The following is a 26,598-nucleotide window of genomic DNA, read 5'->3' as shown; positions in this document are numbered from 1 at the left end:
AAACCACTCTTCATTTAATTACAACCAGATTTATTTGCGTATACTTTTACTTAACGTGAATGAAAAGACTACATGTAACTGGAATATCTGGTTGTTTGTGTGTGGAAACGCTGAAGATAAAACTTGGCCGAAGGACAATTCCTAACTTAAAAGCCGTTAACCTATTTTCAATGTATACATAAATTGTCGACAGGCAGCATTTATACGTGACAGTTACATAAACAAACCTTTTTATAGCTTCAAAGTGTTTAAAACATACATTAAGCTGTCTAACATCACTCCTGCGTCCTGTTTGTGAATTAGAGATTGGCGAATTGACTCGCAAGCCGCAAGTTATATGCAGCACAGCTGTATTTTTGTTTATTTTAGTATTAAAGATTGCTACGCTTCTATATTTTGCAAATGCTCAGTTAGTAGATACCTCTCTGGCAAGTTGCCTGCGTTTAGTTTATAATTTGTTGTTTGCATAGACGCTGCGATAAAACTCCGCATGAGGAGGAAATGTGCATGACGTGCAGATCCGTAGATAGGGGAAGTTGATGGCAATTTGGACGGGAGAAGAGCGGCGCTCACTGACTGCTTGAAACCTTTTAATTAGCATTAATTACCCAGCAGAAAATGTTGGGGCTTGAAAGGATTTGTGTCAGCAAGTGAGAGATCAAAGATTGCGGCGCTCGCATTTTAATCTGCCAAGTAAAAACTAATAAGGGCCTTGTAATGGGGCCCCAGAGAGTGACAGCGCAGGTGGGGGACCGTAATCCTCCCAATTAGATCATCAGATGATTTAATTTCCCTCTAATATTGAAAAATTACGATTTCTTTTCTCAGTGGCCATCGTTTGGATAAAGACTGATTTTCCAGGCATCCACTTAGTTATTTTTTTCCTCTCTCTCTCTCTCTCTTTCGGAGCTCCTCATACGGCTTTGAGAAAGTGAAATGAAAGGTTTTTGGGAGGAATGTGTGGTTGGCCATGAGGCACAGAATCATGGCTGTCTCATGTGGTTGTGAGAGGGGATGGGAGTGATGCAGACCACGGGCAGGCCCCAGACAGGGTCATCCATCAAGTGTCATTGATCATTTGCCATGAAGTGACAGCAAGGTAGTGATTATTTGCTATTAGATAGATGCTCAAGCATACAGGGCTGCAGCTTGACAGATATCGTGCAGGAACTGTGCTCTTTTGTGCCTTCTAGTCAAATGCTTGCTCTTTAGGACCAGTGGCCATGTTTATTTACAGTATGAAAATAAAAATTTGAACTAAGTTCAATTATGAATGCACAATGCATGTTTGTTAGATGGCATTTGACTATGTATGTCAAACGTTTTAAAAAGAAATGTAAAACTATAATTTTTTTTTCTCTATGTATTATAGTATTGTAATTATTTTTTTTTTGTTCAATCGTGCTTTTATTTTAAAGCATTAAATATGCATTAAGCAGATTACATGTACTAGTTTACTGTGCTTGCACGCTACTATCATGTGAGTAAATTACATTTATTGTGCTTAAATAACTGGCCAAGATGAAATAAGTTAAACTGACAACATTCCACAATATCCACAAGACATTCTTAAAAAGGATGTGCATGTCTTTGATTATTATACATATTGTAAACATCTGAAAACATCTTGTAAACATCTTTTTTTTTTTTTTTTTAAATAAATGCTGAACTTAATTGGTAATTCCTCTGCTAAATCCACCTTAAGGATACATGTAGGTTGCCTTTATTTTACCTTAAGCCACTTATTTTATTTTTTCCTCCATTACTGTGTCATTTTCAAAGTCATTGATTTTACGTTTTGGTATTTATCTAAATGCAAAGTGCCTTAAGATACATTTCCCTCGCAGATAAACAGTGATGGCAGATGACTGCAGTGCCATCTGTAAAGAATAGAATTGATTTTCAGGGCAGCGGTATGAATGGGAGAATGCATTTGTTTTGTGAGGAGAGGTATAATCAGTCAGTGGTGTCGTTTAAAAGAAACTGGGTTGCACCAGAGACAGGGAGGCCATGAGGCATGAAGAGAAATGGTGTCGACCATTTCTCTACCAGCAGACCCATATAAAGTTACGCTGCAGTGCTTCCAAAATAAAGTGGCTGGCTCTCTTTTTACTTTAATCTTGAAAATAAGACTTATATTTAACTTAGATTTTGCGTAATATTTTGGTTGTTGGTTTTCAGGTTGGAAAGCTCAGGCCACAAAGCAGGATGCCTTTAACTCCTAATTGTACATATTAATTGTTTTATATTATGTAGGTGAGGAGAATCAATGGTATGAGCAATTTATGTCATGGAAACTTAATGCACAAATTTTTCACCATTTAATAATTTGCACCAGAGTAAAAAACGAAACACTATGTTATGGTTCTGATTGGAAACATCATATCAAATTTGTGATCACACATCAGTTTAATATTGTGTTATTGCACCAGCTGTAAACAATCTTTATACCCTATTTAAACTGGACACAAGCACTGCGATGACTCAGTCTCATTGTAGTCCAAGTAGCTGTCTGTATTGAAAGCACCACTCTGCAACTGTCAGTTCTTTGTAGACACTATACAACCACAGATATACCACAGTATAATGGTTAAGCAGAATTTTTACAATTGACACCATCTCACTGAATACTCTTTATTATCATAAAAAGGAAAAAAAAAAGTTTAACATTTATTTGCCCAAAGGACACACACCCTTGTTCGTGAAGCTGTCCTTTGAAGTACATGTTGTGCCTTTTTGCATGACTGAAGCGAGAGTAAGTGATTAGACAGCGACTGGACAGACACTCTCACTACTCTGTAACACAAGGTGATTTGTGCACATTGCAGCTCAGCTCATGGAGTCCAGGTTGGCCCTGACAGGGCCCATCAGGTCAGTCAGACTTGGCACTGGAAACAAAGTTTGCCAGGGCCGGGGGTCAAACCCAGCTTAAAGAGTCAGCTCTGTCAAAAGCCTCCGTCACATTCTTACCTTACGGCCAACCTCGACTGATCCGGGGCTATTAATCACAGCGGAGCGGCTCTGACCTCAGCCCCTTCTCTCTTTGAAGTGTGCTGTCCTTTGCCGCATGAGGAAATCATTTGCTGCCTGATTCAATGAGCCGTCAGCCGAGCCAGCGGACCTAATGACATGTGAGAATATTAACCTCCTACCACTGAGAGCCGTGAATCTTGAGAGGCAGTCTATAATTCACCAGGCGTTTCATCCCTAGCCTCAGTCCTTCTTCTGGTCGAACCCCCGCCCGACCCGACCCGACTCAACTCAACCCCACCCTAACCAGCACACCACCGCCTGGTCCAGTCAGAGGCTGCCTTAAAGGCATAGTTCACCCAAAAATCTAAATTGTCATCATTTACCAAACCCTCATGTTTCACCAATCCTCAATTACTTTTTTCTTTTTCAATGACGTCAGTGTTTTTTGTCTGTAGAGTGGAACTCAGTGGTTCAGTTAATAATAAGGGTTGAGTCAATAATGACAGAATTTTTATTTTTGTTGATGTATACCTTTAACACTATACTTCACTCTAATATTTTGCCATTTACTCACCAAGCGCATCTATTTTTTTGTCAAAGAAAAAAAGAGAGATTGCATAGAATGTTCAAGCTGCCCTTTTAATATAAAGATCAATGGTTATTTAAAGGTGAATAAATGTATCTTAAAAGTGTATGTAAAGTAGAAGTAAAATATAAAATAATACAGAATATAAAATAATATAATACAGAAAACAGCAAATTTTGGATGACCTTCTGTTATCTTTTCTTTTAATCCACAATTTCAGTCTAATTAAATATGGCCATTTATCCATGGAACCCCATCTGTTTTTCTTCTCTTTACATTTTTTCTTTGACGTATTTAGCTCCGAAACAGTAGTATTTAGCTCTTTATATAAGTATCCGTTATTTATATGTGTTATACCCAGTACTGTAATGATAGTGTTGTTTAATGGAGCCAAATTATGCGCTGCAGGTTTGTGTATATCCACGTAAATAACAAACCAAAATGCACATTGTATATTGGAAGAAAATCACCAAAGCAGTGTGCGTCCCCATTAAAACTGCAGGATAACTGCTCCATAAGCCTTTAACACATGTAAATTGCAACATAGCTGAAGCCCATTTCCTTACACATGTGATCTGTAAATTGCTGCCACCCGAGGGCTGGTGACATGTTTGAAGTCAGACAGGGTGGATGGGCTGAGATTAAGCTAGATAATGGCTGCCTAATACTGCCAAACTGAAGATTTATAGTGCCGCTGCATCTGAGGCATCATGTTTTTGAAGATTGAAAACAGAATTGCATGCGGGTTGAAGGTGGGAGTGCATCCAAGCTCCTTTGGCGCATATATTCTGCATGAAGCTGGTGTCAAGATCATATTCAAGGTTGTAGGGTTGATTAAAAACCGACACAATGGGCAGATGTGGCGTTCTACCTCACATTTATCAGGAGAAATAGTTGATTCATTCATTCTCTCTGTGCGATGAGGAGTTTGTCATGTCCTCTGATGGACAGCTTTGCGGTGTCATGTGCATCTTTTCTTCCTTCCTTTTTTTTTTCATTTATTAAAACCAGTCCGATCGCTGTTTTTACAGCCCCGCTTCCCTCTTTCATTCATTATAGTTTCTTATCTTGGCAGGCAATCAGAACTGCCAGGCAGCCAGTCCATTATGCACATATGAAGCCCATCACTCCAACCGGATTGGCCAATTCATCAAACATTTATCTTTTGCCCTGTGAACAGCGTGTCAATTTGCCTGTCACTCCCAAGCCTTCGCAGCCTCTTCGGAATAAAAACATTACTTTTCCTACACCGGAGACAGCTTTGATGTTAAATCTCCCCTCTTTAACTTTCAAACAAGGCCTAAAGTCGGATTCCGTTCCTCACACAGGAAAAGATCCCAAACAATGGGATCCGCAGTCGAGTCCGAGTCTGTATTTTAAAACCGAGCTGTGGTGCTGGTTGCATATACGGCCTAGATCGCCCGTGGCTGTTCTGGGACCCAGTTTTGGCTCCAGACACATGGGTGACACTGTGGAGCCGAGGATATGAGAGAGACTAGTATCAAAGGATGATCAGAGCTGCTCTGTCAAGAACAGACACACTAGGGACTCAAAAAAGAGAGCAGAGAAGAGAAAGGCCTTTTAAAACCGGCGAGCAAACAAGGGAATTACTGGCCATAGCAAAGGGAAATATCAAAGCTGGGAATATCATACAGAAGGAGGCTTTTGCTGAATGGGATCACTGCTGGAACGCAGACTCAGAATACAAAGGCTTCATGAGTGCGTTTGAATGAACGCTGTGTCTGAAAATCTCTGATTTGCGGTTAGCACTGTTTGCTAACTTGGCAGGTGTATCGCTGAATTCTCTTCCCTTTTCTTTTTCTCTTTCTGTGTCTCCCTCCCTGGACATGTGACCTGTGAAAGCTGGCTGACTAATGGCTGCAGTGACTGACATTTCAACCAATAATCACGGAGTGTTTTTTTCCCCTGTTGTCAGCAGCAGTTTATCAATCAGCATGTCCGCATTAGTATTTGTCTATCGATCCATCCATCTCTGTCAAGCCATCTCTGTGTCATTGTCTGAGCTCTTGTCCTCTTGTTTGGCTTCTTTTGAGGATAGTCTGCATAGTAATTTGTTTTACAGGCCCTGGCTTTGAAAGGTTGCTTAACAGCATTTACATGGCGACTTTTAAGGAGGCGTGGAATTAGACGTTCTCGGCGAGCGATTGTTTCGCATGTCAGCAAACTGTCACTATCTACACGGGATCTTTTTAACGTCACCTTTGATAGTAGTAATGCAATTGTTTGACCTTCTATCTACTTTCTTTGTCAGTATTTCCTCTCCTCATTCTATTAGGCATTATGTTTAATAATTGGATTACTAGACATCCCAATTTTATGAGCAAGAGTTACCGTCAGGAGGCTGTTTGTCCCAATAATTAGCTGCATCGTATACCAGCTAGTGTCTGTGTCTCTGTAAAACTACACCTGTCACATACGTGAAGACACATTGTGATTTTGTTCCTCGTTTTTGTGTTGGTGGTTTAATGAGGGGAATATTTTCACAAATGTGTTGCCACGTGGAGTAATGGGGAAAAAAAGCATCCTAGATAAAGTTTTAATGGTACATTTTTTACAGAGATAGTGAAAACATCTGTCACTAGATTTGATCATTTATGTCGCTTATATCAGGTTCAGACTATCATTCTTACAGTTTGTCTTAAACAGTGTATTGTGTTGCATTTTATTATGAAGTTCCATACTACTTCATTTCATTTACTCAGCAGCATACTTGGTGCTAGGTAAGTTTCAATTTTGGAAGACGTTTGTTCAGTCTTCCGAATAATATGCTTAATGTGCCGAAAGATCTGATTTATCCAATCTTTTTTCTTAAACAGTGTTTTTTTTTTTCTTCATAAAAACAGTTTTGAAATGTTGTAAATCACCATCATGTGTCACCGCCTCATTGGAGTGCCCACATTATCCACCAAACCATCTCTGACCTGTATTTAATTTATATCATGGTCATTTGGTCGCCTTATTTATCCTGTGTAATCATGTGTTTTTTCCAGCGCAGCATGTTGTTTAGCAGCTAAATCTCCTGCTTTGTGAGCTGTGTGCTAACTCAGGCAGAGAGAGGCAGACACGCTGCACTGGCAAACGCGTTGAGATATTCACTGTGACAATGAGCTTGATCATAATTATCTTAACAAGGAGCGGGTTCATTGGCGTGACTCGTTAAATCTATCTCTCTTTCTCTCTTTCGTGTCTTCCCGTCCATCTCTCTCCTTCTCGCCTTAGATCAGACGGTGCTCCCTGCGTTGTGCTATTCTGTCATTGTGGTGTGACTTTGAAGATGGTGGTGAAAATGTGCAGTCAGTTTTGGATTCCCCATGGGGACGAGGTGTGAGTCAGAGAGGTTCCTACCTGAAGCGTTTGTGTGTGATTGAGTTTTAGATTGCTTGTGTTTTGACATTATTTTAGTTTTGTAAGTGGCTGTTCAGGATTTACTCACCCTCAAGTAGTTTTTTATTCTCGTAAACAAGTGTCATACAGCAAAAGGACCATGGTAAGCAAACTTTATAAAAAGAATAAAGGTCCTACTTCATATTAGGTGGCCCTAACTATTTCATTATTTGAAATAAATAATTTTATACAATGCACGTAATGTGTACATACATGGTACTTGTATTTAAAAATGTGCTTGTAATTGCGTCTGTAATTACATTACACTGTTGACCCATGCTTTACACCTTACATGTGCCTAACCTTACCCATATCCCCCCTCAGTAGCAGCAAGTGTTTTGCAATACGATATGAACACAATAAGTACATTGTACTTATGTAAGCGCATTCCAGACCACCTAATATGAAGTGTGACCAATGTTCGCTATTGGTGTTATTAAAAGAAGTGAACAATGTGCTCTATATTTAAGGTGTTTTAAAGTGAGACTGCATGTTGCATGGTATGCAAGCATATGCAAAATTATCTGTGAATAGAAACCGATGTAATATAGATGCATGTAATATCTAATTTAATATAGAATATGAATTGTGAACTTTGAAAACGAGCTTCATACAAATTCTTTAACATTTCTCTCTTTGTACTTAATGGACAAAATAGCAAAATATTGGGTTTGATGTATATTGAAGCCATTTCTGCAACATCACATCCTACACTTTTCATATGTCTTTTCTGCATCTGTTTTATAAGTTATATTTTATTTTTACTCTTCCGTAGTCAGGTCATGAGTGAATAAATATGTTCATCTTTGGGTAAACTGTTCCTTTAAATCGTTTGGCAATTAATCACTCAGTGTGCGGCACATTTTGAAAGTTATCCTCTTCTGCGCTGTACAGATGTTGCATATAATACAGCAGTGCAGAATGTTTAGGCGCAATGTGTTATTGGCAAATTAGGGTTGAATCCCTGTTTGTTGTTGTGATTGTGATTTGGCCGCTCCCTCGGCTGTGAATTTAACTGATTAAATCACCTTTTGCACACAGCAGTAGTGACACGAAAACAACAATTAATAAGCAACCCCCCTGCGACGCGCGGATGCCTCTTAACTAAGCGGCTAATAACATTACACCCGCCCAGAAACAGGCGAGGCAAACAGGTGCAGAGGGCTCGCAGAACAGCTTTCAATTACCAAACAGGGACATTTCTCAGAATTTTTACGCAGTTTGACAATACAAATAGAACGCCTTTTTCTTGCGATTGGAGTTCTTGGCCGCCCGCTTCTATAAGTTTGCTTTCTTCTTCTTGTGAAGCCCATAAAATTTCATCAGCCGTGTTTTACACGATAAGCGAGGTATTTGCATAACACAACAGAGAGTTTTATGACACTGACAGCAGGACCGATTTGTTCGTTGCTACAATAGTTGGGTGTCTTCCAAAGACAGACTTCACCTGGCTAGATATCAACACGTATTCCTGTGAGCTCCTTCCAGATTGCCTAGGGATTTTCCACGCTACTGTACCACAAAAGGTCTCACGACAACAAAATCCATAAGATTATGATATGCAGGTGTTATTTTTCCATTTCGCCCCAAGAGCGCCGAAGGCTAGCATCTAGCCTCCATCGACTTGTTCTTCTCTCGAGGCTGACAGACCTAAATGTCAATTAAGCAAGGGTGGACACATTAGCGTTGTAGGTTGTCAGCCTCTGCCATTTGAGGCATTAGAAACACACACCCCAGCTTTTATGTACCTTCCATGCCATGAACTTTGGAAGGCCCGACATTACCCTGAGCACCACCCTCCATCATGTTTATGCCAGCACAGGGCGGGGAAGAGATCCAGAAGAGATCCTCGGGGGACGTCTGTGGGGGGATTGGGTGACACTTTGGGGAATAAAGGGAGAACCGTCAAAGTTTTCCCCCGGTAAAGCAGTTGTTTTTAACAGCAAGCGGCTCATCGCATAAGTTGCAGAAGTTGTACTCATTCGGTTTGTGGCTAGGCATTATAGCTGTGCTGGGAAAATGATGGATGACGAGTTAAATTTGTGTTGGGGGAGTGAAGGTGAACTGTGACAGAGTTATTTATCTTGGGAATGGAGGGTTAGGGTCAGGCAAAGCTGGGTGCCTGAAGGCACAAGACATTGACAAATTCATCCCGCACACTGCATTTCTGAAGCCCTTTTGTTTTGAATCCTGGCTACTCACGAGTGACCCTCATCACTCACGCTGCCAGCGTGTGAAGGATGCCGCACCATGCCAGGGGATCTTAGCGCCACTAATTCTTATCATTCACTCTCCTGACAGTCCCAAGCCCAAACTATTCCGGCCTGTGAAAGGGCCCGGCTGAAATATTTATTTCTGCACATAATGGCTGCCCAGATTTAGGGCCATATCATTTTTCCTCTCTTGCCTTATCATTGCAGGTCACTGACAGGCCTGAAAGCGTTCAGCCAACTGGAAGAGCTGATTGTGGACAACAATCTTCTCGGAAATGACCTCTGGTTGCCCAGGTTACCACGGCTCCATACCCTGACGCTCAATAAGAACCAAATATCCTTTGCTTTTCAGCTCTCATGCTTGACCAAAATGACAGGATATGCTGCGGGTTTCTTTGCAATGCAGTGCAGGATCTCCTTTTGCCACACTTGTTCTGTTTAAATGATGTTATTGTGTTAAATTGAGCTCCTGTCTAATGGGCTCGCTTTATAAACTCACTTGAGTTTGTGCCATGGTGACCTCTAGTGGAGGAGAGGCGAAGAACAAAAAAAACAAAAAAAAAAAAACAGTACAGTCCCATGACTGAAAGATAAAACCCTGTTAGACGTCCTTCTTAGAAACAGATCGTATCGTACGGTGACTCTTACTGTAGTTGGCCCGCATGACCAGAAAGCAGAGCAAACAGAGTTTATTAACCAATATTTGAACTCATACGTTTCTCAGTGTAGCATAAGCTAACATACCAGCCACCCCACGCCAAAAGTAAATCTTTGAAGCCGGACTGGAATTTTCAGGTTTCCGTTCGTTGACAGTCTGCAATTACTTCACTGCGACACGTTACATTTAGTTTGTGTGATGAGACGCAAAGAAAAGTAAATGGCAAAAGTAAATGTGCTAGCCTGACGAAAATTTATGCTCTGCTGTTTGTCGCTGGATGCTATCCATCTACATAATAATGACGCAGCCTCACCCTCTGTTCTCCAAACAGCTCTCCTCCGACAGAGTGTCAGCAGCTCAGACCCGAATTCTGCTGTGAAGTGGTCTGCACATGCTAATGGGCCAATTATTTACATCCTGTAGTGGCCTGCTGCCATTGAAATTCAAGTGCTGCATTAGTGTGGTTGTATTTTGACACGTTTTGGGCACCATTTTCCAATGAAGTGAATGTATTAGTGATGAATTTGCTGTGAAGTGGCTGTTTGTTTCCCTGTGCTGGGTGAAGGGGAGGGGGTGTCCATGGCTTAGGGAGTCACTAACTGTTTTTACCACAAGGCATCCATCATTTTGTCAATGTTTTTAATGTTCTGCACCAAGCCACCCAGGAAATGGGAAGAAGAACGGCAGAAGAGAGCGGCCAAACTTGTAGCAAATGCCAAAATCTCACCCTTAAATTTACCCACTCTTTGTATTCTCGAGCACAATTCCTTTTGAGCTCTTTCCGAGGGTTTCGGATGGAGCTCTTCTGGCGGAGAGCACAGAGTAAATGCTAATGTAATTAACAGCCTGGCTTCCTTGACCTCTGCCCCTTGACACTTCACCGACATCGAGGCCCTGTTGGAGCATTTGGCGGAAGTGACGTCAGCGCTGGAATACCTGAGCCTTTTGGGAAATGAGGCCTGTCCCAACCAACTGGTCAGCATGGATAAAGATGAAGACGACTATCAGAGATACAGGTGAGGACACTCTAGTTTCAATGGTTTTCAATTTGAGACTTTTTTTTCCTGTAATATCTGTACCATACAGAGTTTTTTTTTTTTTTTTTTTTTTTTTTTTTTTTTTTTTTTTAATAAAAGATCTGACAAAAACATTGAGAAATTTAGGAAAAATAACACTGAATTATGACTATTTTAATTAGAATAAGATTTTAATAAGAAACAAATGCTTTCATTTAGAATGCATTAAAATGTTATAACAGGAAAGACATTTATAGCGTAACTTGAACTTTCTGTTCATCAAATAACCCTGAAAAACATGTATTGTGATTTCCACAGAAATATTAACATGCACAACTGTTTACCTTGTTATTATCAACATTGATTATGATATATTTTAATAATTTCTAAAGGATCATTTGAGACAGAAGACTGGATTAATGATGCTGAAAATCCAGCTTTACATCACAGGAATAAATTATGTTCTAAAATATATTAAAAATGCAACTGATATTTTAAATTGTGATTTTTAAACAATATAATGCGTTGAAACCTAAATAAATACATAAAAATAGAAATTAACAAAAAGTCAAATGTTTCTGTGCCTCAGATACTATAAAAGTAAAAAAAAAAAAAAAATGTAAACAAATATTTTCACTACTGGTCTCAGACCTTTGGGGCTCTGTGTATATGAAATCTCTGGTATCCTGAAGCAAAAAAGGCAATTTTTTTAGGTACTCATGAATTTTTGTTTTGATATGTTTTTATTTCTTCTGGTAAAAAAGAGAAATACCCCAGGAGTGTGTAGTTTGGCAACTTTCAGTAATCTTTTATTTGGATGAACGGCTGTTGCACAACACCATAAATCACATTGCACAAGCAAAGACTGATACTTTAGGCTATAACCACACTCCTCTTAAAGCTACTCACCTCCTTTTTTTCCCCCCTTTTCGTAGACTTGCAAAATCGATTTCATGTGTGAATTGTGATAACCACAAATGAGTGTTTGCTATCCTTTCCTACAAGATGAAACGATGCATTCATTATCAAGCCCAGGCCTATGGGAGTGCAATGCCACGCTATGTTACCACCATTTGTCAGGTTTTCAACATGAAACCCAGCGGTGAGAAGAAGGGAGGGAGAAACACATTCTTTGTCTACCTTAGACCTAAGTGCATTTTTCTTGACACTGTGTTCAGTATGAATCATTTACTATACAGATGAACCCAATAGGCGCCACTCTCGCGCAATGTCTCCCATGCTTCACTTGGTGCAGAGGACGACCATTCTTTCCCTGACTGACAGCAGCTGTGTGTTTGTGATGTAATATTCATAATGTGTCACATAGTAATACATCAATTTGAGCATAATGCAGATTTTATGTCTGACAGGGTTAGGCGAGCTCTAGGGTCATAGCAGGACTGGCCTTGGGCTATGCACTTCTCAGACAAAAAAAAAATCAAAAATAAAAAATGCGACCTGCTTCATAACGCGTTGAAATATAGCACGCCTCTTTGCGCTCTTTCAATTAGTCAAATGAAATGAACAGGCGTAAGTACACTCGGCTGTATTTTACAGCAGTCGCTCGGCTCATTCATCATTGTTTACTTCTGGGGCTGGAGGAGGTTTTTTTTTTTTTCTCTCCACTTCCTCTAGCTGAAGAAGTACAACGCTCGAACACAGCGACAGCCATCTGCGGTAAAGGATGTATGTCCTGTCTCTCTGGAATGCTCTCCAGCCCATGCTGTCTGTGATTGCATGTTTGTCTCTTGACATCATGACGTGTGTGTGGGCTTAAATATCTGTGTTTGCTGAAGATCAGAAAGTTTAGGGCCAGTTTTGCCTGGGGTGCTTTAAACAACACTTGCTCCAGAGCTGCTCCAACCATCTGTTAGATCAGCACAAACAATTTCGCAATCATCAGGAAAACACCTGCATATTTCCCACTAACAGTCGCTGTTATTATGTTTGTTTGTAATTGAATCATAACAGTAAACAAAGCGTGCCCACACCACATTGCTCGCAGTCACTCCAGAGGAATTTTTTACATGAAGTTAATAGTTGTTTTGCTAAGGCTTGCGTGACTCTTACTGTTGCACATAGTTAAGGTTATGGACAAAATAATTGTTTATACTCCCCTCTCTTTACACACACAAACCATACAAATTTGGGATAAATGTTTTTTTTTTTTTCTTATTCTCACCAAGGCAGCATTTATTTGATCAAAAATACAATTAATATTGTGATATGTTATTAGAATTAAAAATAGCTGTTTTCTATTTTAATACATTTAACATGTTTTATTCTTTTTTTCATAAATGCTGCTTTTGCTTGTAGTTTTTTTATCCAGTGTGTGCATTATTAAATGTTAATTATTTGTATTAATATGAACTTAATGTTTATAATTCTGTGTATTTTTTCCCACTCACTAAACTCATTTTCATTGTTTACTATGTAAAAAAAAAAACTACTGCTGTCAATTAGAAAAACAATATTATTATGATTATTCTTTGATGTCTAGGCAGGTTTAGAGAGAAAGCAGTTGTAATTTGGTAATTTCTTTAAGGCTTTGAATTGAATGCAATGAATAATAAAAAAATATATATATATATATATATATATATATATATATATATATATATATATATATATATATATATATATATATATCTAATTTGCAAAAACGGTGCACACTTGCGCAAGACACACACTTGGGTGTTTATGCAAATGGAGTTTAACTCTGAATAGATGCGGTGGAAAACACATCCCTGCACGTTTTTGATTCAAGCTTATCTTAATAGGATCAATCTGCAATTGTGTTCTCTGTGATCCATCAGGAATAAACACGTAGCATGGGTTCGCCTTCGTCCTTCATCATTGTCATCATCATGGGTTTGTTGCTGGCTTTTGCATGAGAGCTCGGTTGGAAATCTGTCACTGCCCATATACACATCTGTTCACACCCTCCACTTAGTGTCTCTCTCTCTGTCTGTCTCACTCTCTCTCTCTCTCTCTCTGTCTCTCTCTCTTTCTATCTCACTCTCTGTTTGAAGTCTTGACATGCCTCTTCCTCCATTCCAGTCAGCCTGTGAAAGAATCTGTTGTCATCTATGTATTCCTGCTATTATCTCACGTCATTTTCTCTCCCTGAATGAAAGACAGAGAGTGTGTGAAAGCGTAAAGAGATATCTGTGAAGCTACAGAAATGACAGCTTGGCAGATTCTGTCAATGTGGGCTTTTTATCTGTTTATGTGTTGTATGTATTCTTACATATTTTGAAGGTAATTACCTATTTACAAATATTGCTATGGTTAATTGAATGCATTGCATATGAAATATGCATTTAAGCTTTGTTTTATGTGGTTGACTTGCAGATTTAAATTAGAGTTCACTTCATGACTTAAATCTGCTGTCATGAGATTTTTATTATTGTTTTAATTCTTCCTCTGTGATTGTAGTTTTAAGAAATTAGAGATTTTATTAACGCTGGGAAATGTTTTTTATTTACACAATGAGTGTATATTGTGTATATAATTGTTTAAAAAATTGTGTGTATAATTGTATATATAATATATATATATATATATATATATATATATATATATATATATATATATATATATATATATATGTGGATATATATATATATATGATATATATATGGATATGTTTTATGCATATATTTTGAAAAATATTTGTATTTGCATGTATATTCATAAAATTTAGTATCACATATATAAATGTTTATATATACATAATAAATATATACAGTACACACGTATATATTTAAGATGTTTAAATATGATTTTCAAAAGTTAAATTATAAAAGCTGCAGCAAAAGTAAAACTGCATACTGGCTGAATGGTAAAATCTGCTTTGTATTTTTATTTTTTTTGTAGGTACTTTGTGCTACATAAGCTGACGAAGTTGAAGTTCCTGGACACCAGGAGAGTGACCCAGTGGGAGCGGTCAGAGGCCGAAGCACGTGGAGCTTTCATGAAGGTGGTCAAGCCGAAAAATGACCAAGTAAGTGCTTTGAATTCACTAGAAAGACCAAGACACATGACACATACTGAATCACCAGACAGCTGCTATAATCTGTGATAACTGAGTGTGTATATCAGATTTAGATATCGAAAAATGCTCTATGGTTTAGCGTGTAACCCAGCATCTTTACCTTATATAATGTGGCCGAATAACTACACAGCCTGACCCTGTAAATGATTTGTGTAACCCTCCCCTTTCTGTGCAGATGACTATAAGAACTTAAAAGGCTAAGGCACCGTAAGCTAATCCATCCCACTCCTTCTTAGCTTCCATTGTTTGTTCGTAGCAAATTGTCAGAATCTTTTAAGGGGTTACTTGTACGCAGCTCTTTGAAGACGTGGCCTTTCAATCTCGCATGGCTGTTTAGAGGAGGGTCTTTTTAATGACCACGACCTGACCTCTTTCCGTATGCGTGAGCCCAGATCAAAGTGGACAGCGCCTGTCCGATCGGCCTTGCTTCGCTCGGCGTGACAGCGCTCTCGATCGGAGTGACAGCTCACGTTCACGACAGTCACCATCGCTTAATTATCCATCGCGCACACAATTATTTCTCTCTCCCGCTCGCGTTTCAAAGAGGCGGGCTGGATCCTAGTCTTCAAACGCATCTCTGTTCTCTTCAGAGTTTATGAAGGAATGGCTTTAGTAGGATTTGATTTCATGTAATTGTGCAGTCGTAAAATATTTAGCTTGTGGTCGAACCAGCTCTTTATATTCGCTACTTCCCAAGATTTGGAGAAGCAAATAGAGATGCGGATGATCATGTAATTTGATGCAGAGTTTAAAAAGAAAAGAATATTTATCACAGTCGACATTCAGACAAAGTAAGCTGGTGTTTATTTTATTTGCGTGAGGTTGAAGTCACTTATTTTGCTGAAGCATTGAAGTGACAGAAAAAGCGAAAACCGTGCAATGAGTTAACCTCATTCAGGCATGTTTTCAGTTTAAAGGGTATTTTGTTGGTTGGAAAATGAGGAAAAGCTGATTGGAGAATGGAATATAAAGTGTTTTGCAGCCTGTCCACTCAAATAAGACGAGACATTTCAGGACATGGCTTTGTGAGGGTGATGGAGATGAATAAATGATCACATGTGAAGTAAGCAAAACAATTTCCAATAAAACTGTAACATAATGCCACGCTAGATCCATTTTAAGCACAACCATTGAGCAGTTCCAGCATTTAATACTTAGCGGGCACGCTGCTGAAATAGTCCACTGTTTTATATATCTGGGAACCGGCGTAGTGTTTATGGATTTATTTTTTTTTTTTAGTTATGCAGAGTTTGCATCTAATCCAAAAGTTTACTCAAAGTAATCCAGAACATTTTAGAAACCGTGTTAATCTTTCACAAAGCGTTCTGCTTTTCAACATGGTAATTGCATAACGCAAGCCTGACATTTTCCCATTTTGGGGGCAGATGAGTCCAGTATTGAATAGGCATTACAAAAAAGGACATTAGATGACAATAATTTTGTTTTATTTTGGCCTACAGTCATCCATGATCCATTTTGTAATTGAGTTTGTCACTCTGTTTGATGTACATTTAGAGGATGTGTCTGCGCTGTTTAACGTTTCGGTCTATGTAAACACGCAAATTTGTATTTTAACCAGTGCATCATGTTTTTTTTTTTTTTTTTGTATTTAGACACACAAACATCTAAACATATTACAAATCATTCCTAACATACAGAGCTGGGGTACTCACAAATTGTAATCCATTACAGATCACACTGTAGTTAGCAGCACAGTCTTGGTTATTTGTTTTAGGTAATGTATTTAGACTACTTTTAGATTAGTATTTATAAAACGTGTTAAAGTTACCATATATTTACCACATGAAAGAAAGAAAAGGACATTTCAGTAGGCTAAATAAGGGTTCGGGCTAATTGCTATTTTCCCTCAAACTCAGAAGCATGGTTATTTACACTATATTTGTGAAAGTAGTCAAAGGTATAATACAGTAGGATTTTTAGAAAGGGTCATTAAAAACCTATTATTTGATGGAATGAATCAATTGTGAACGATTCACTGATGTATGTAATCATGTAATCCATAAATGATTCAGCTTGTGTGCCTTTTTAAATGTAATATACTCTAATTATACGGGGTTTTTTGTAATTTGATTACATGATCCAGATTACATGTAATCTGTTACCACCCAGTACTGCTAACATATCAGTCTTATGAATCTTTTTATTATTATTATTTGTGTATATATATATATATATGTATGTGTGTATATATATATATATATATATATATATATATATATATATATATATATATATATATATATATATATATATATATATATATATATATATATATATATATATATATATATATATATATATATATATATATATATATATATATATATATATATGTATATATGTATATATATATATATATATGTATATATATATATATATATATATATATATATATATATATATATATATATATATATATATATATATATATATATATATATATATATATATATATATATATATATATATATATATATATATATATATATATATATATATATATATATATATATATATATATATATGTATATATATATATATATATATATATATATATATATATATATGTATATATATATATATATATATATATATATATATATATATATATATATATATATATATATATATATATATATATATATATATATATATATATATATATATATATATATATATATATATATATATATATATATATATATATATATATATATATATATATATATATATATATATATATATATATATATATATATATATATATATATATATATATATATATATATATATATATATATATATATATATATATATATATATATATATATATATATATATATATATATATATATATATATATATATATATATGTGTATATATATGTATGTATATATGTGTGTGTGTGTGTGTTTTAAGCCAATATGTTTGTATTCTTTTCAGTCAACTTTACAATTAGGTTCAGTTCATTAACATTCAGTGAATAACTCATGAACCAAAATTAATTATACAGCATTTATGATTCAACGTTAATTTATAAATATACGGTTGTTTATAGTCACTTCCGGTTTCATGTTTCAATTAATATTCATTTATCAAACATGAAACACAACTTAGTTTTATTAGTATGTATAATTTTCCACATTATCAGTAATTAACGTTGAAATGTCTAAATGCTTTATAAGTGTTTTTATTGTCAGTTTATGTTAATGTCATTGTTTAGAGGTTAAAACTGATTGTGAAGTGTTAAAGTTTCTATAGTCTACAGTGAAAGGCCAAGAATATCTCTCGCCTGTCCACTTGACACTTGAGCAGATGAAGCCGACTCTTCTGCAATGCTGCAAGGCTCCTGTCCTCTCCACAATAACTGCTATTGTAAAGGCCTAGCGAGAGGGAGAAAGTTGGCCGTGCTCTAATGTCCCGTGTCTTTGCCTGGCGCAGCTGTCACGCCAACGTTTGCCTAGCATTTGTTTTGATTTAGATGAGACATGATGTGGCAGCCATAACAAGCTCTGTGGGGCATGTGTACTCTCTGTCTCTAATTGGCTTCATCATCATGCCGATTGTCTACTGACCAATAGTGCAGGTCACCAATTAATGAGCGCCAGCGACGAGCGAGATGATGATGGCATAATTAGTTATTTGTGTTTGCTTTTATTCTTCATGCAGTGGGGTGTCTTACGTTTAAAGACATGCTGGCGTTAACATTGTTACAGCAGACTGTAATTAGCTCTTCCTGCTTTCCAAATTTGCCATCAAACCAGAGTCCTGTACCGACAGCTTGCTGTTGTAGCATTGTGGTAGTCTTTGAATGTCTCATCTATGCCTGTCTGTTAGGTCTTACCCACTGTTTCCTCTGTCTGTTCAGTTGTGCGCGTTGACAAAAAGCAAGAAATATCTGAATTATATTTGCTGTTTATTTCTATATGTTAGTGGGGCTGTATGAATGTATTGCAAACAACATGATCATGCTCAGCTCAGATTTAGCAACAATTACCTCAAGCTCAGGTTTTATTATTATTATTGTTATTTTTTCAAATCCTATATGATGGTTAGTGTGTTTGTGTATCATAACAAATGCACGTGTGCTGTCTATAAAAGGCTTGATTGAAATGAAGAGCAATTTACATTTAACCCGTTGGCTCATCAGGCATATAACCTGCTCAGTTATTGGGAAAAACGTTTATTACTAAATACTAGAGAACTAAAAAAATGATAACATGCACTAAAAAAATCTTGAACTCTTGTTTTCTTGGTTTGTAGCTTCAGACTCTGTATCAAAAAAGACATGCTTTTTATATATATATATATATATATATATATATATATATATATATATATATATATATGTATGTATATATATGTAGATATATATATATATATGTATATATATATATATGTATATGTATATATATATATATATATATATATATGCCTGTATGTATATATATATGTATATATATATATATATATATATATATATATATATATATATTATGTATATATATGTATATATATATATATATATATATATATATATATATGCTATATATATATATATATATATATATATATATATATATATGTATATATATATATGTATATATATATATATATATATATATATATATATATATATATAATATATATATATATATATATATATATATATATATATATATATATATATATATATATATATATATATATATATATATATATATATATATATATATATATATATATATATATATATATATATATATATATATATATATATATATATATATATATATATATATATATATATATATATATATATATATATATATATATATATATATATATATATATATATATATATATATATATATATATATATATATATATATATATATATATATGTATATATATATGTATATATATATGTATATATATGTATGTATATATGTGTGTATATATATATATATATATATATATATATATATATATATATATATATATATATGTATGTATATATACACACACACATACATACACACATATATGCACACGCACATTTATAATAGTAAAGTTTCTGATCATCTCAGTGTAATCTTAACAGACTGTGTAGCTTTTTGTGAAAGTTGTCTCATTACTTGATTTGTAATGTTTAATGTGTCTAATGTTTAATTTTCATGCTGCCTTTTTTTAGGCAAGATTTTTCCAAGTCCAAGGAATCTGAATAGCACAACATTGAAACTTTTTCACCTTTTCCAAGAGTCTCAAATTATACCCAAAGTGTAAATAGCTGGACAGAAATTGCTCTTATCACATTGAAAGAGTTTTCACTTTATTGTCTCCTAAAGTGACGTTGCACTGAATGTGTTGAAATGTTTAGCGTCTTTGCAATTTAGCCCAAGGTGACATTTATTACAGCCTGTTGCAAATCTCTTTCTCTTCTACATTGATTTTTTTTCCTCCCACCATGCACTGGTGGTCCTACAACTATATATTAATGTAAGTGGTTGAAAATGAGCTGTCTCGCTGTTGTTGTCTGGTGTCTCTGCATGGCTGATGTGTGCTGGAAGGGAGGGAGGTCGTTTTGCGAGCTGTAGTTATGAGGACAGCGTAATTGGGCCTGTGTTTTATTGGATTTCTAGAGTGGTGAAATGGAGTGATCTGACCAGCTTAGAGAGAGAGATAGAAAAAGGAGAGAGGGATAAACAACTACCTGCAGTAAACAAGGAAATCCAGAAAGGGTATTTAGGATTTTTTTCCATCTCCTTTCTCAAAGCCACGGTTAAGAGAAGGAAAGAGAAAAGCCTTAAGCTGTACTTTTGGGAAATTGGTTGTGCAGGAATGTCGTAATGTGATAATTTTTTCAGAGGACTCAGAGGTCTTGGAATGTGATGGTGTGAAACCACACAGAGACCAAAAAAAAAGTTGCGGTTAAATTTAGGCTCCTTGAAGTACAGCAAACCCTTCATAACATTGTTAAATCATTCACTTTAACTAGCCATGTCTACAAAAACTGACAACTTTGGTCACCCGTTTTAGAAGCACTTTTGTACAGTGCTCAGCAAAAATAATAAATGCTAAGCAACCGAAAGACGCCTTTTTTTAATTAAGAGATGAAGTAGCTGCTTCTCAACATAGCTTTTGGTAGCCACGTAGGGATATAATGGCTCTGAAATGTCAGCTAGATTATGCTTGGATGAAGCATTTGACTTGATTTTCTCACCACGATACACAATTTCTCCCACATCCTTCTACTGGGTAATGAAAAACAGACGGCCCAACTGGAGGAGTTCGAGTCAGTGCTGAGTCCCATCAGTTCTAGTCACACAAACCCGGCTCTCCGTAATCCATGTTGGCAGATCCAGGAAAGTTATGAGGTCGATCTCCTCTCTGCATTTTTCATATTAATCTGCCTCTCGTCAGAGTTCATATCAAGACAGCGAAATAAAAGAGCCAAACTAAGACAGACCACCTCAGCGATAGCATGTGATTATTGTATTTTTTGGTTTGTATGCTCTGTAGAAAGCGCAATGGACAAAATGCTTCTCTCTTTCTCTCTGTATCATCCCTCTTGCGGCGTGGTGCCATATTCATCTCTCTATGTGAGAATTATGACTTCCCTGAAGCATTTAAACATAATAAACAGCAGGCTGTAGAAACGAGCGCCAATGTACCTTCAGTGTTTGCCGAATCATTTTATGGATAAATCTTTCCTCGAAGACACTTATAAAAATATCGTTGCAATGGGAAGTGCAGTTTGACCAAACGGATTGCTTGGAAACAGTCGTTGCTACCATTTTCTACAGACAACTATAACTGAAGTTTTTGTGACTCTGAAATCAAGTTGTGATGGGTGATTCGGTTTAGCTGATCCACGAAGATAACAGGATTTACTGCGTACATTGTCATCAACATTGTGTTAAATGAAAGCAGCCACAACTGTACACAAACTTGCAGCTGTTTCTTTGTGCATTTCAGTTGGTTCGCCGCCTCTGTTTGTTTTGTTGTTGGTATGTGTACAGATGCAATAAATCTGGGATTTTCTAATCCCTGGGCACGCAAACACACGACTACAATAAATTATTTTATAGTAAGCTTAATGCCACTTCTTTTATTATTTATTTTCATTTCATTATTATTTTTTTTTTTCCCAATACCTTTTCCAATACCCTAATAACTATCATGCATACTGCTAGCTTATTTTCTTTTTATTAGTACTTATAAAGCACAAATTAATATTCCGCTTGACCATATTTTAGATCATTTAATCCCACCCGATACCTAAACTAAACAAACTACTACCTTACTAGTTATTAATAAGCAGCAAATTAGGAGTGTATTCAGGAGTTCATTCAAGTTTAGTTAACAGTGAGATTTGGACCGTAACACACAGTGTTATCATATAAAGTTATAAAATAAACAATTTAGTAGAAATAATAACAATACTAATAATATTGTGATTATATTTATAAATAAATTAATACAATAATTTAAAAAAAATTTAATACAAATGATATTAATATTTAAAGTGTATATATATATATATATATATATATATATATATATATATATATATATATATATATATATATATATATATATATATATATATATATATATATATATATATATATATATATATATATATATACACATATATATATATATATATATATATATATATATATATATATATATATATATACACATATATATATATATATATATATATATATATATATATATATATATATATATATATATATATATATATATATATATATATATATACATATATATACATATATATATAGATTTTTTTTTCCCATAATGTTATATGTAATTATTTTGTATGTATATATTCAGAAGTATTTTTAATTTTTAATCATAATAATAAAAAATAATAAATTTGTTTTAATGAATGATTTTTATTACTAATACTATTCTTTTTATTATTATTCTTTTTATTACTATATTAAATATTATAGTAGTAGTAGTAGTAATAGTGATACCATTAGTAATTTGCTATTAACCCAAACTCCTCTGTTAGTAGAAGAGTAAAAAGAGGATAATTAACATAAACATGGCATCAAGTCACTGAAGTATGGATCAACGTCAGTCTCTGCCCATTACCATTTTCACAATTGCTGTGCTTCCTGAGTGGGAGCGTAGCTATGAGAACACTGTCTCCCCCATGTGTCAGAAAACACGGTTTGGATTTCCCCTCATCTGTCCTGAGGGACAAGGGCTGGGATGCATTTTTCCTTCTGGCCCGTGGTGTCCAGCAGTGAAGTGTTTGGACCGCAGGGGGACCGGGCCGCTGAAAGTACTCTGGCAGCTGGAGTTTTTGGGAGGTCGCCGTGAGGGCACAGTCCGCAAAAAACAGCCGCAATTAGAGCCAGTGACTCATTGTGTCCACATAAATCACATGACATTGCACATCATAAACAGACTGTAAAACTTTAAAGCACAGTTAATTGTTAGTAATAGCTGCATGATTGATTTATGGGCCCATACAAAGCCGAGAGATAGGGGCGGATGACCTCAATGTCACGTCACTCTTATTACACGAGTGATATATTGCATATTTTGGCCTGAAAACAAGCAGATGTTTTTGAGGAGTTTTGTTTGAACAGCCACAATGATGTTTCCCATTTGCATTGCTTAATGGAAATCAAGGGAGAACGGCCCATCTGTCCCTTGCGTTTGCTCAACTGCTGTGAGATATGACTAAATGCAGTTGTAAAAACGACAGTATCATGCTTAGATGTTGTCAAAGCTTTGTTCCTCGCATTAAACAAAACCATAACGGAGCGAAAATGCGCTGTGTCATTGACATCAATACGCAAAATCCTTAAACAGAGTGTTCTGTTACAGAAATAACCATAGATATTATCATGTAATGGATTTTGATTAGCATAAACCAGATACTGCTTAGTCATAATTAGTTTCATCTCATCTATGTACTTTATGACAGTACTTATTTATCTGGCTAGCTTTTATTTGTTTTTTTACATGCCAGTCTGTTATTATAGTATAATCTGTTTCAAGTAAACCGGCCCCAAATGGCACATTAAAACAAGGCCAACTGTGATTGGTCACTTTGCGTGTCAGTCAGATGGTTTCTTTTCATCTAATCTGGCACTTCTGGTCTGAATAAGTAGCACTTGCTTTCGGTTTAGTCGAGGCCTGGCGAGGTGAGAGTAATAATGAACTAAAGATGACTAGCTGGGGTTGCTCTAGTTGACGGATGCCCTCTGTACTTTGCCGTTAGAGTGGAAGTGGACAGCACGATTCTGCTAGCGCTACTAAGTGAGCTGTTGTCCCAACACTTATTCAATGATGTTTTTGCAATTACAGAGACACAGACAAGCATGTCCCACAGCGCCAGCACTCATAGTTTAATTACAGTTTAACTTTTCAGTTTTCCTCTGATGATTGTAAGATGTTGCCAGGCTAATTAAACACAGATGGCTTATTCTGAAAGACCTCAGCATGCGTGCGTGTTGCCGCTCAGGACCGCACCAGTGTTAGAGTTTGGAGATTGAGCCAGATCATTAGGCGTATTTAAAATAATCCGGCATCTGATTGTATCATGTAATGCTAATTGTGCCGTTGTGATTTATAAACACATGCAAATCAGCCAGTGCTGCTAATGTAGCAATTGCAACACTCAATTTGTGTTTCATTAGGGTGAGTAGATACTGATAGCATTTTATCGCTCACTTGATCTGCCCTAAAGGACCCTAGATAAAATGTATACCTCTGGAGAATGTACGTAACTTTCAACAAACTTTTTCAACAAAAACAGAAATGCCTATTTTAAATATTGTTCATTTTAGTAATTTCTTCATGTAGTAATGCGTTTTGTTCAGGATATTTTTTTTCAATACCGAAAGTTTGTTTAAAATAAAACCCCACTGTAAATGAATGACGGTATCAGTTTGATGTATTTATATTTAAACTAGTGCTGTCAAACCATTAATTGTATTAATAATGAATTATATGAATTTAAATGCATGCATGTTAATAAATGTAATTCACATAAACCTATTAATACATATATTATCATTGGGTTTCCTTTATCATAGTGCTCCCTGATCTATAGAAATGTTACTTTTTCTTTCTTTCTTTCCACAAACTTGAACATCTTCATAATAACATATAGCAGTGCGCTGCATGTTAAAGAGCAGCACTAATTGTATGCGCTGCTTGGCCGCAGTGAAAGTGGCCGTGACAGAGATTGAGTGTTTTTCTGTCCCAAGGGGCTCTGAGCTTTTCTCACCCCATGTCAGTGGCTCCCTGTTGGGGCCCTGAATCTCAGACCTGCAGGAGAGCTGGAGCCAAAGAGGCAGCAGGAACTCTTATTACAGGGGCCGGTCGAACCCAAACAAGCCTCCGTGACCGATTCCCACTCAGCTCCTTTCTAAGCCTGCCCCTACTAAAAACAACTAGCCATGATCGCATTACACCATCCCTTACCTTACCTCTTATTTTCCTTTAACTAGTTTAACTATGTAGTTTTTGCATGCAGTGCGTATGTATGTGTATATATATATGTGTGTGTGTGTGTGTGTGTGTGTGTGTATATATATATATATATATATATATATATATATATATATATATATATATATATATATACTGCATGTAGTTTAAGAGAGTCGGGAGCGCGAACAAGTACTAGGTGTGTAAATTTCACACGTCGTGTATGGCAGAGAAATTGAAAAGCTCTTTGTAGCAGCACTTTGACTGGCCTGACAAAAGGGGCTGAAGTTATGGGAACTCTTCGCTCAGAGCAATACTTGTTGACTTGCAGAATTCGAGGAGGATGCCAAAAGGAAAGTTGCCCTATTCAAGTTTTTGCTTACACAAGGCCTCTTTGTGGTTTTTAAAGCTTGTCAGACACGTCAGGCCCGGTAAGAAACAGTATATTGTTTCCAGCACTTTGGATTCCTTTCCTTCTGACATCTGCCAGTCTGTAAAGATGATAAATTCTTGCCTCATTAGCCAGCGGTGTGGGATTACAGCCTGACAACACATTAATCACTTGCCTCTGTGGCAGGCCCCACTTGCAATAGGCATTGTTAACAAAACTTTTCTAATATGTCACTCTCCTCTCTGACAGGCCGTAATCAATCATCCTGATTGACAGAGCTGATAGATTACACTATTTATGCTCTGTGTAATGAAAGATAGCGTTTCCACCTACTGTCATTCCTGAGATAATGATAGCCCACCTCTGTAAAGGAACATACACACGGAGTGCACAGAAGAAAGGCACGAGAAGAAAAGGCAAAGCAGACAAACGCTGGCATGCATTGTGAACTTTAAGCAGACAATGTTCTACTCCTTGGTGGGTGTCTCTTTTTGTTGCGCAGCATTGTTTGGTAATAACGGCTCGCTTTAAGGAAGGCTTCGACAGCGCCGCCATTGTGCGTGTGTTCTGGCAGGGAAAAGTCGACTTTGTCTACCTGAGGATTCGGTTTCCGCGGCCTCATTGTGGAGGCAAAGCTTTTGTAGGCTTTTTGTTTTCCCCATCGGGAGGGAACGCAAACGTCAGCGACGAATCTGGGGGCCGAAACGCAATGATCGCGTGATTTATAGCGCACCTCGTATGTAAATTTTTCAAATATTGGCAAAATTACCAGTAATTTGCGCTTTCTCAT

General features: G+C 36.2%; 1 protein-coding gene across 3 annotated transcripts in view; it reads left to right on the top strand.

Annotated features, from left to right (window-relative positions):
* Window positions 1-26,598, top strand: part of lrmda (leucine rich melanocyte differentiation associated) — a 243,597-nt gene that overhangs the window by 145,771 nt on the left and 71,228 nt on the right. For all 3 annotated transcript variants that reach the window (XM_043256215.1, XM_043256213.1, XM_043256216.1), the window contains exons 3-5: window positions 9,385-9,511; window positions 10,712-10,851; window positions 14,731-14,857. In XM_043256215.1, the coding sequence (XP_043112150.1) occupies window positions 9,385-9,511; window positions 10,712-10,851; window positions 14,731-14,857 (394 nt within the window). The remainder of the gene's footprint in view (window positions 1-9,384; window positions 9,512-10,711; window positions 10,852-14,730; window positions 14,858-26,598) is intronic.

The sequence above is a fragment of the Puntigrus tetrazona genome, chromosome 13 (genome assembly GCF_018831695.1).
Source record: "Puntigrus tetrazona isolate hp1 chromosome 13, ASM1883169v1, whole genome shotgun sequence".
Lineage (NCBI taxonomy): Eukaryota > Metazoa > Chordata > Actinopteri > Cypriniformes > Cyprinidae > Puntigrus > Puntigrus tetrazona.
Note: the sequence above shows the minus strand (reverse complement) of the source record. Positions and strands in the feature narration are given on the sequence as shown.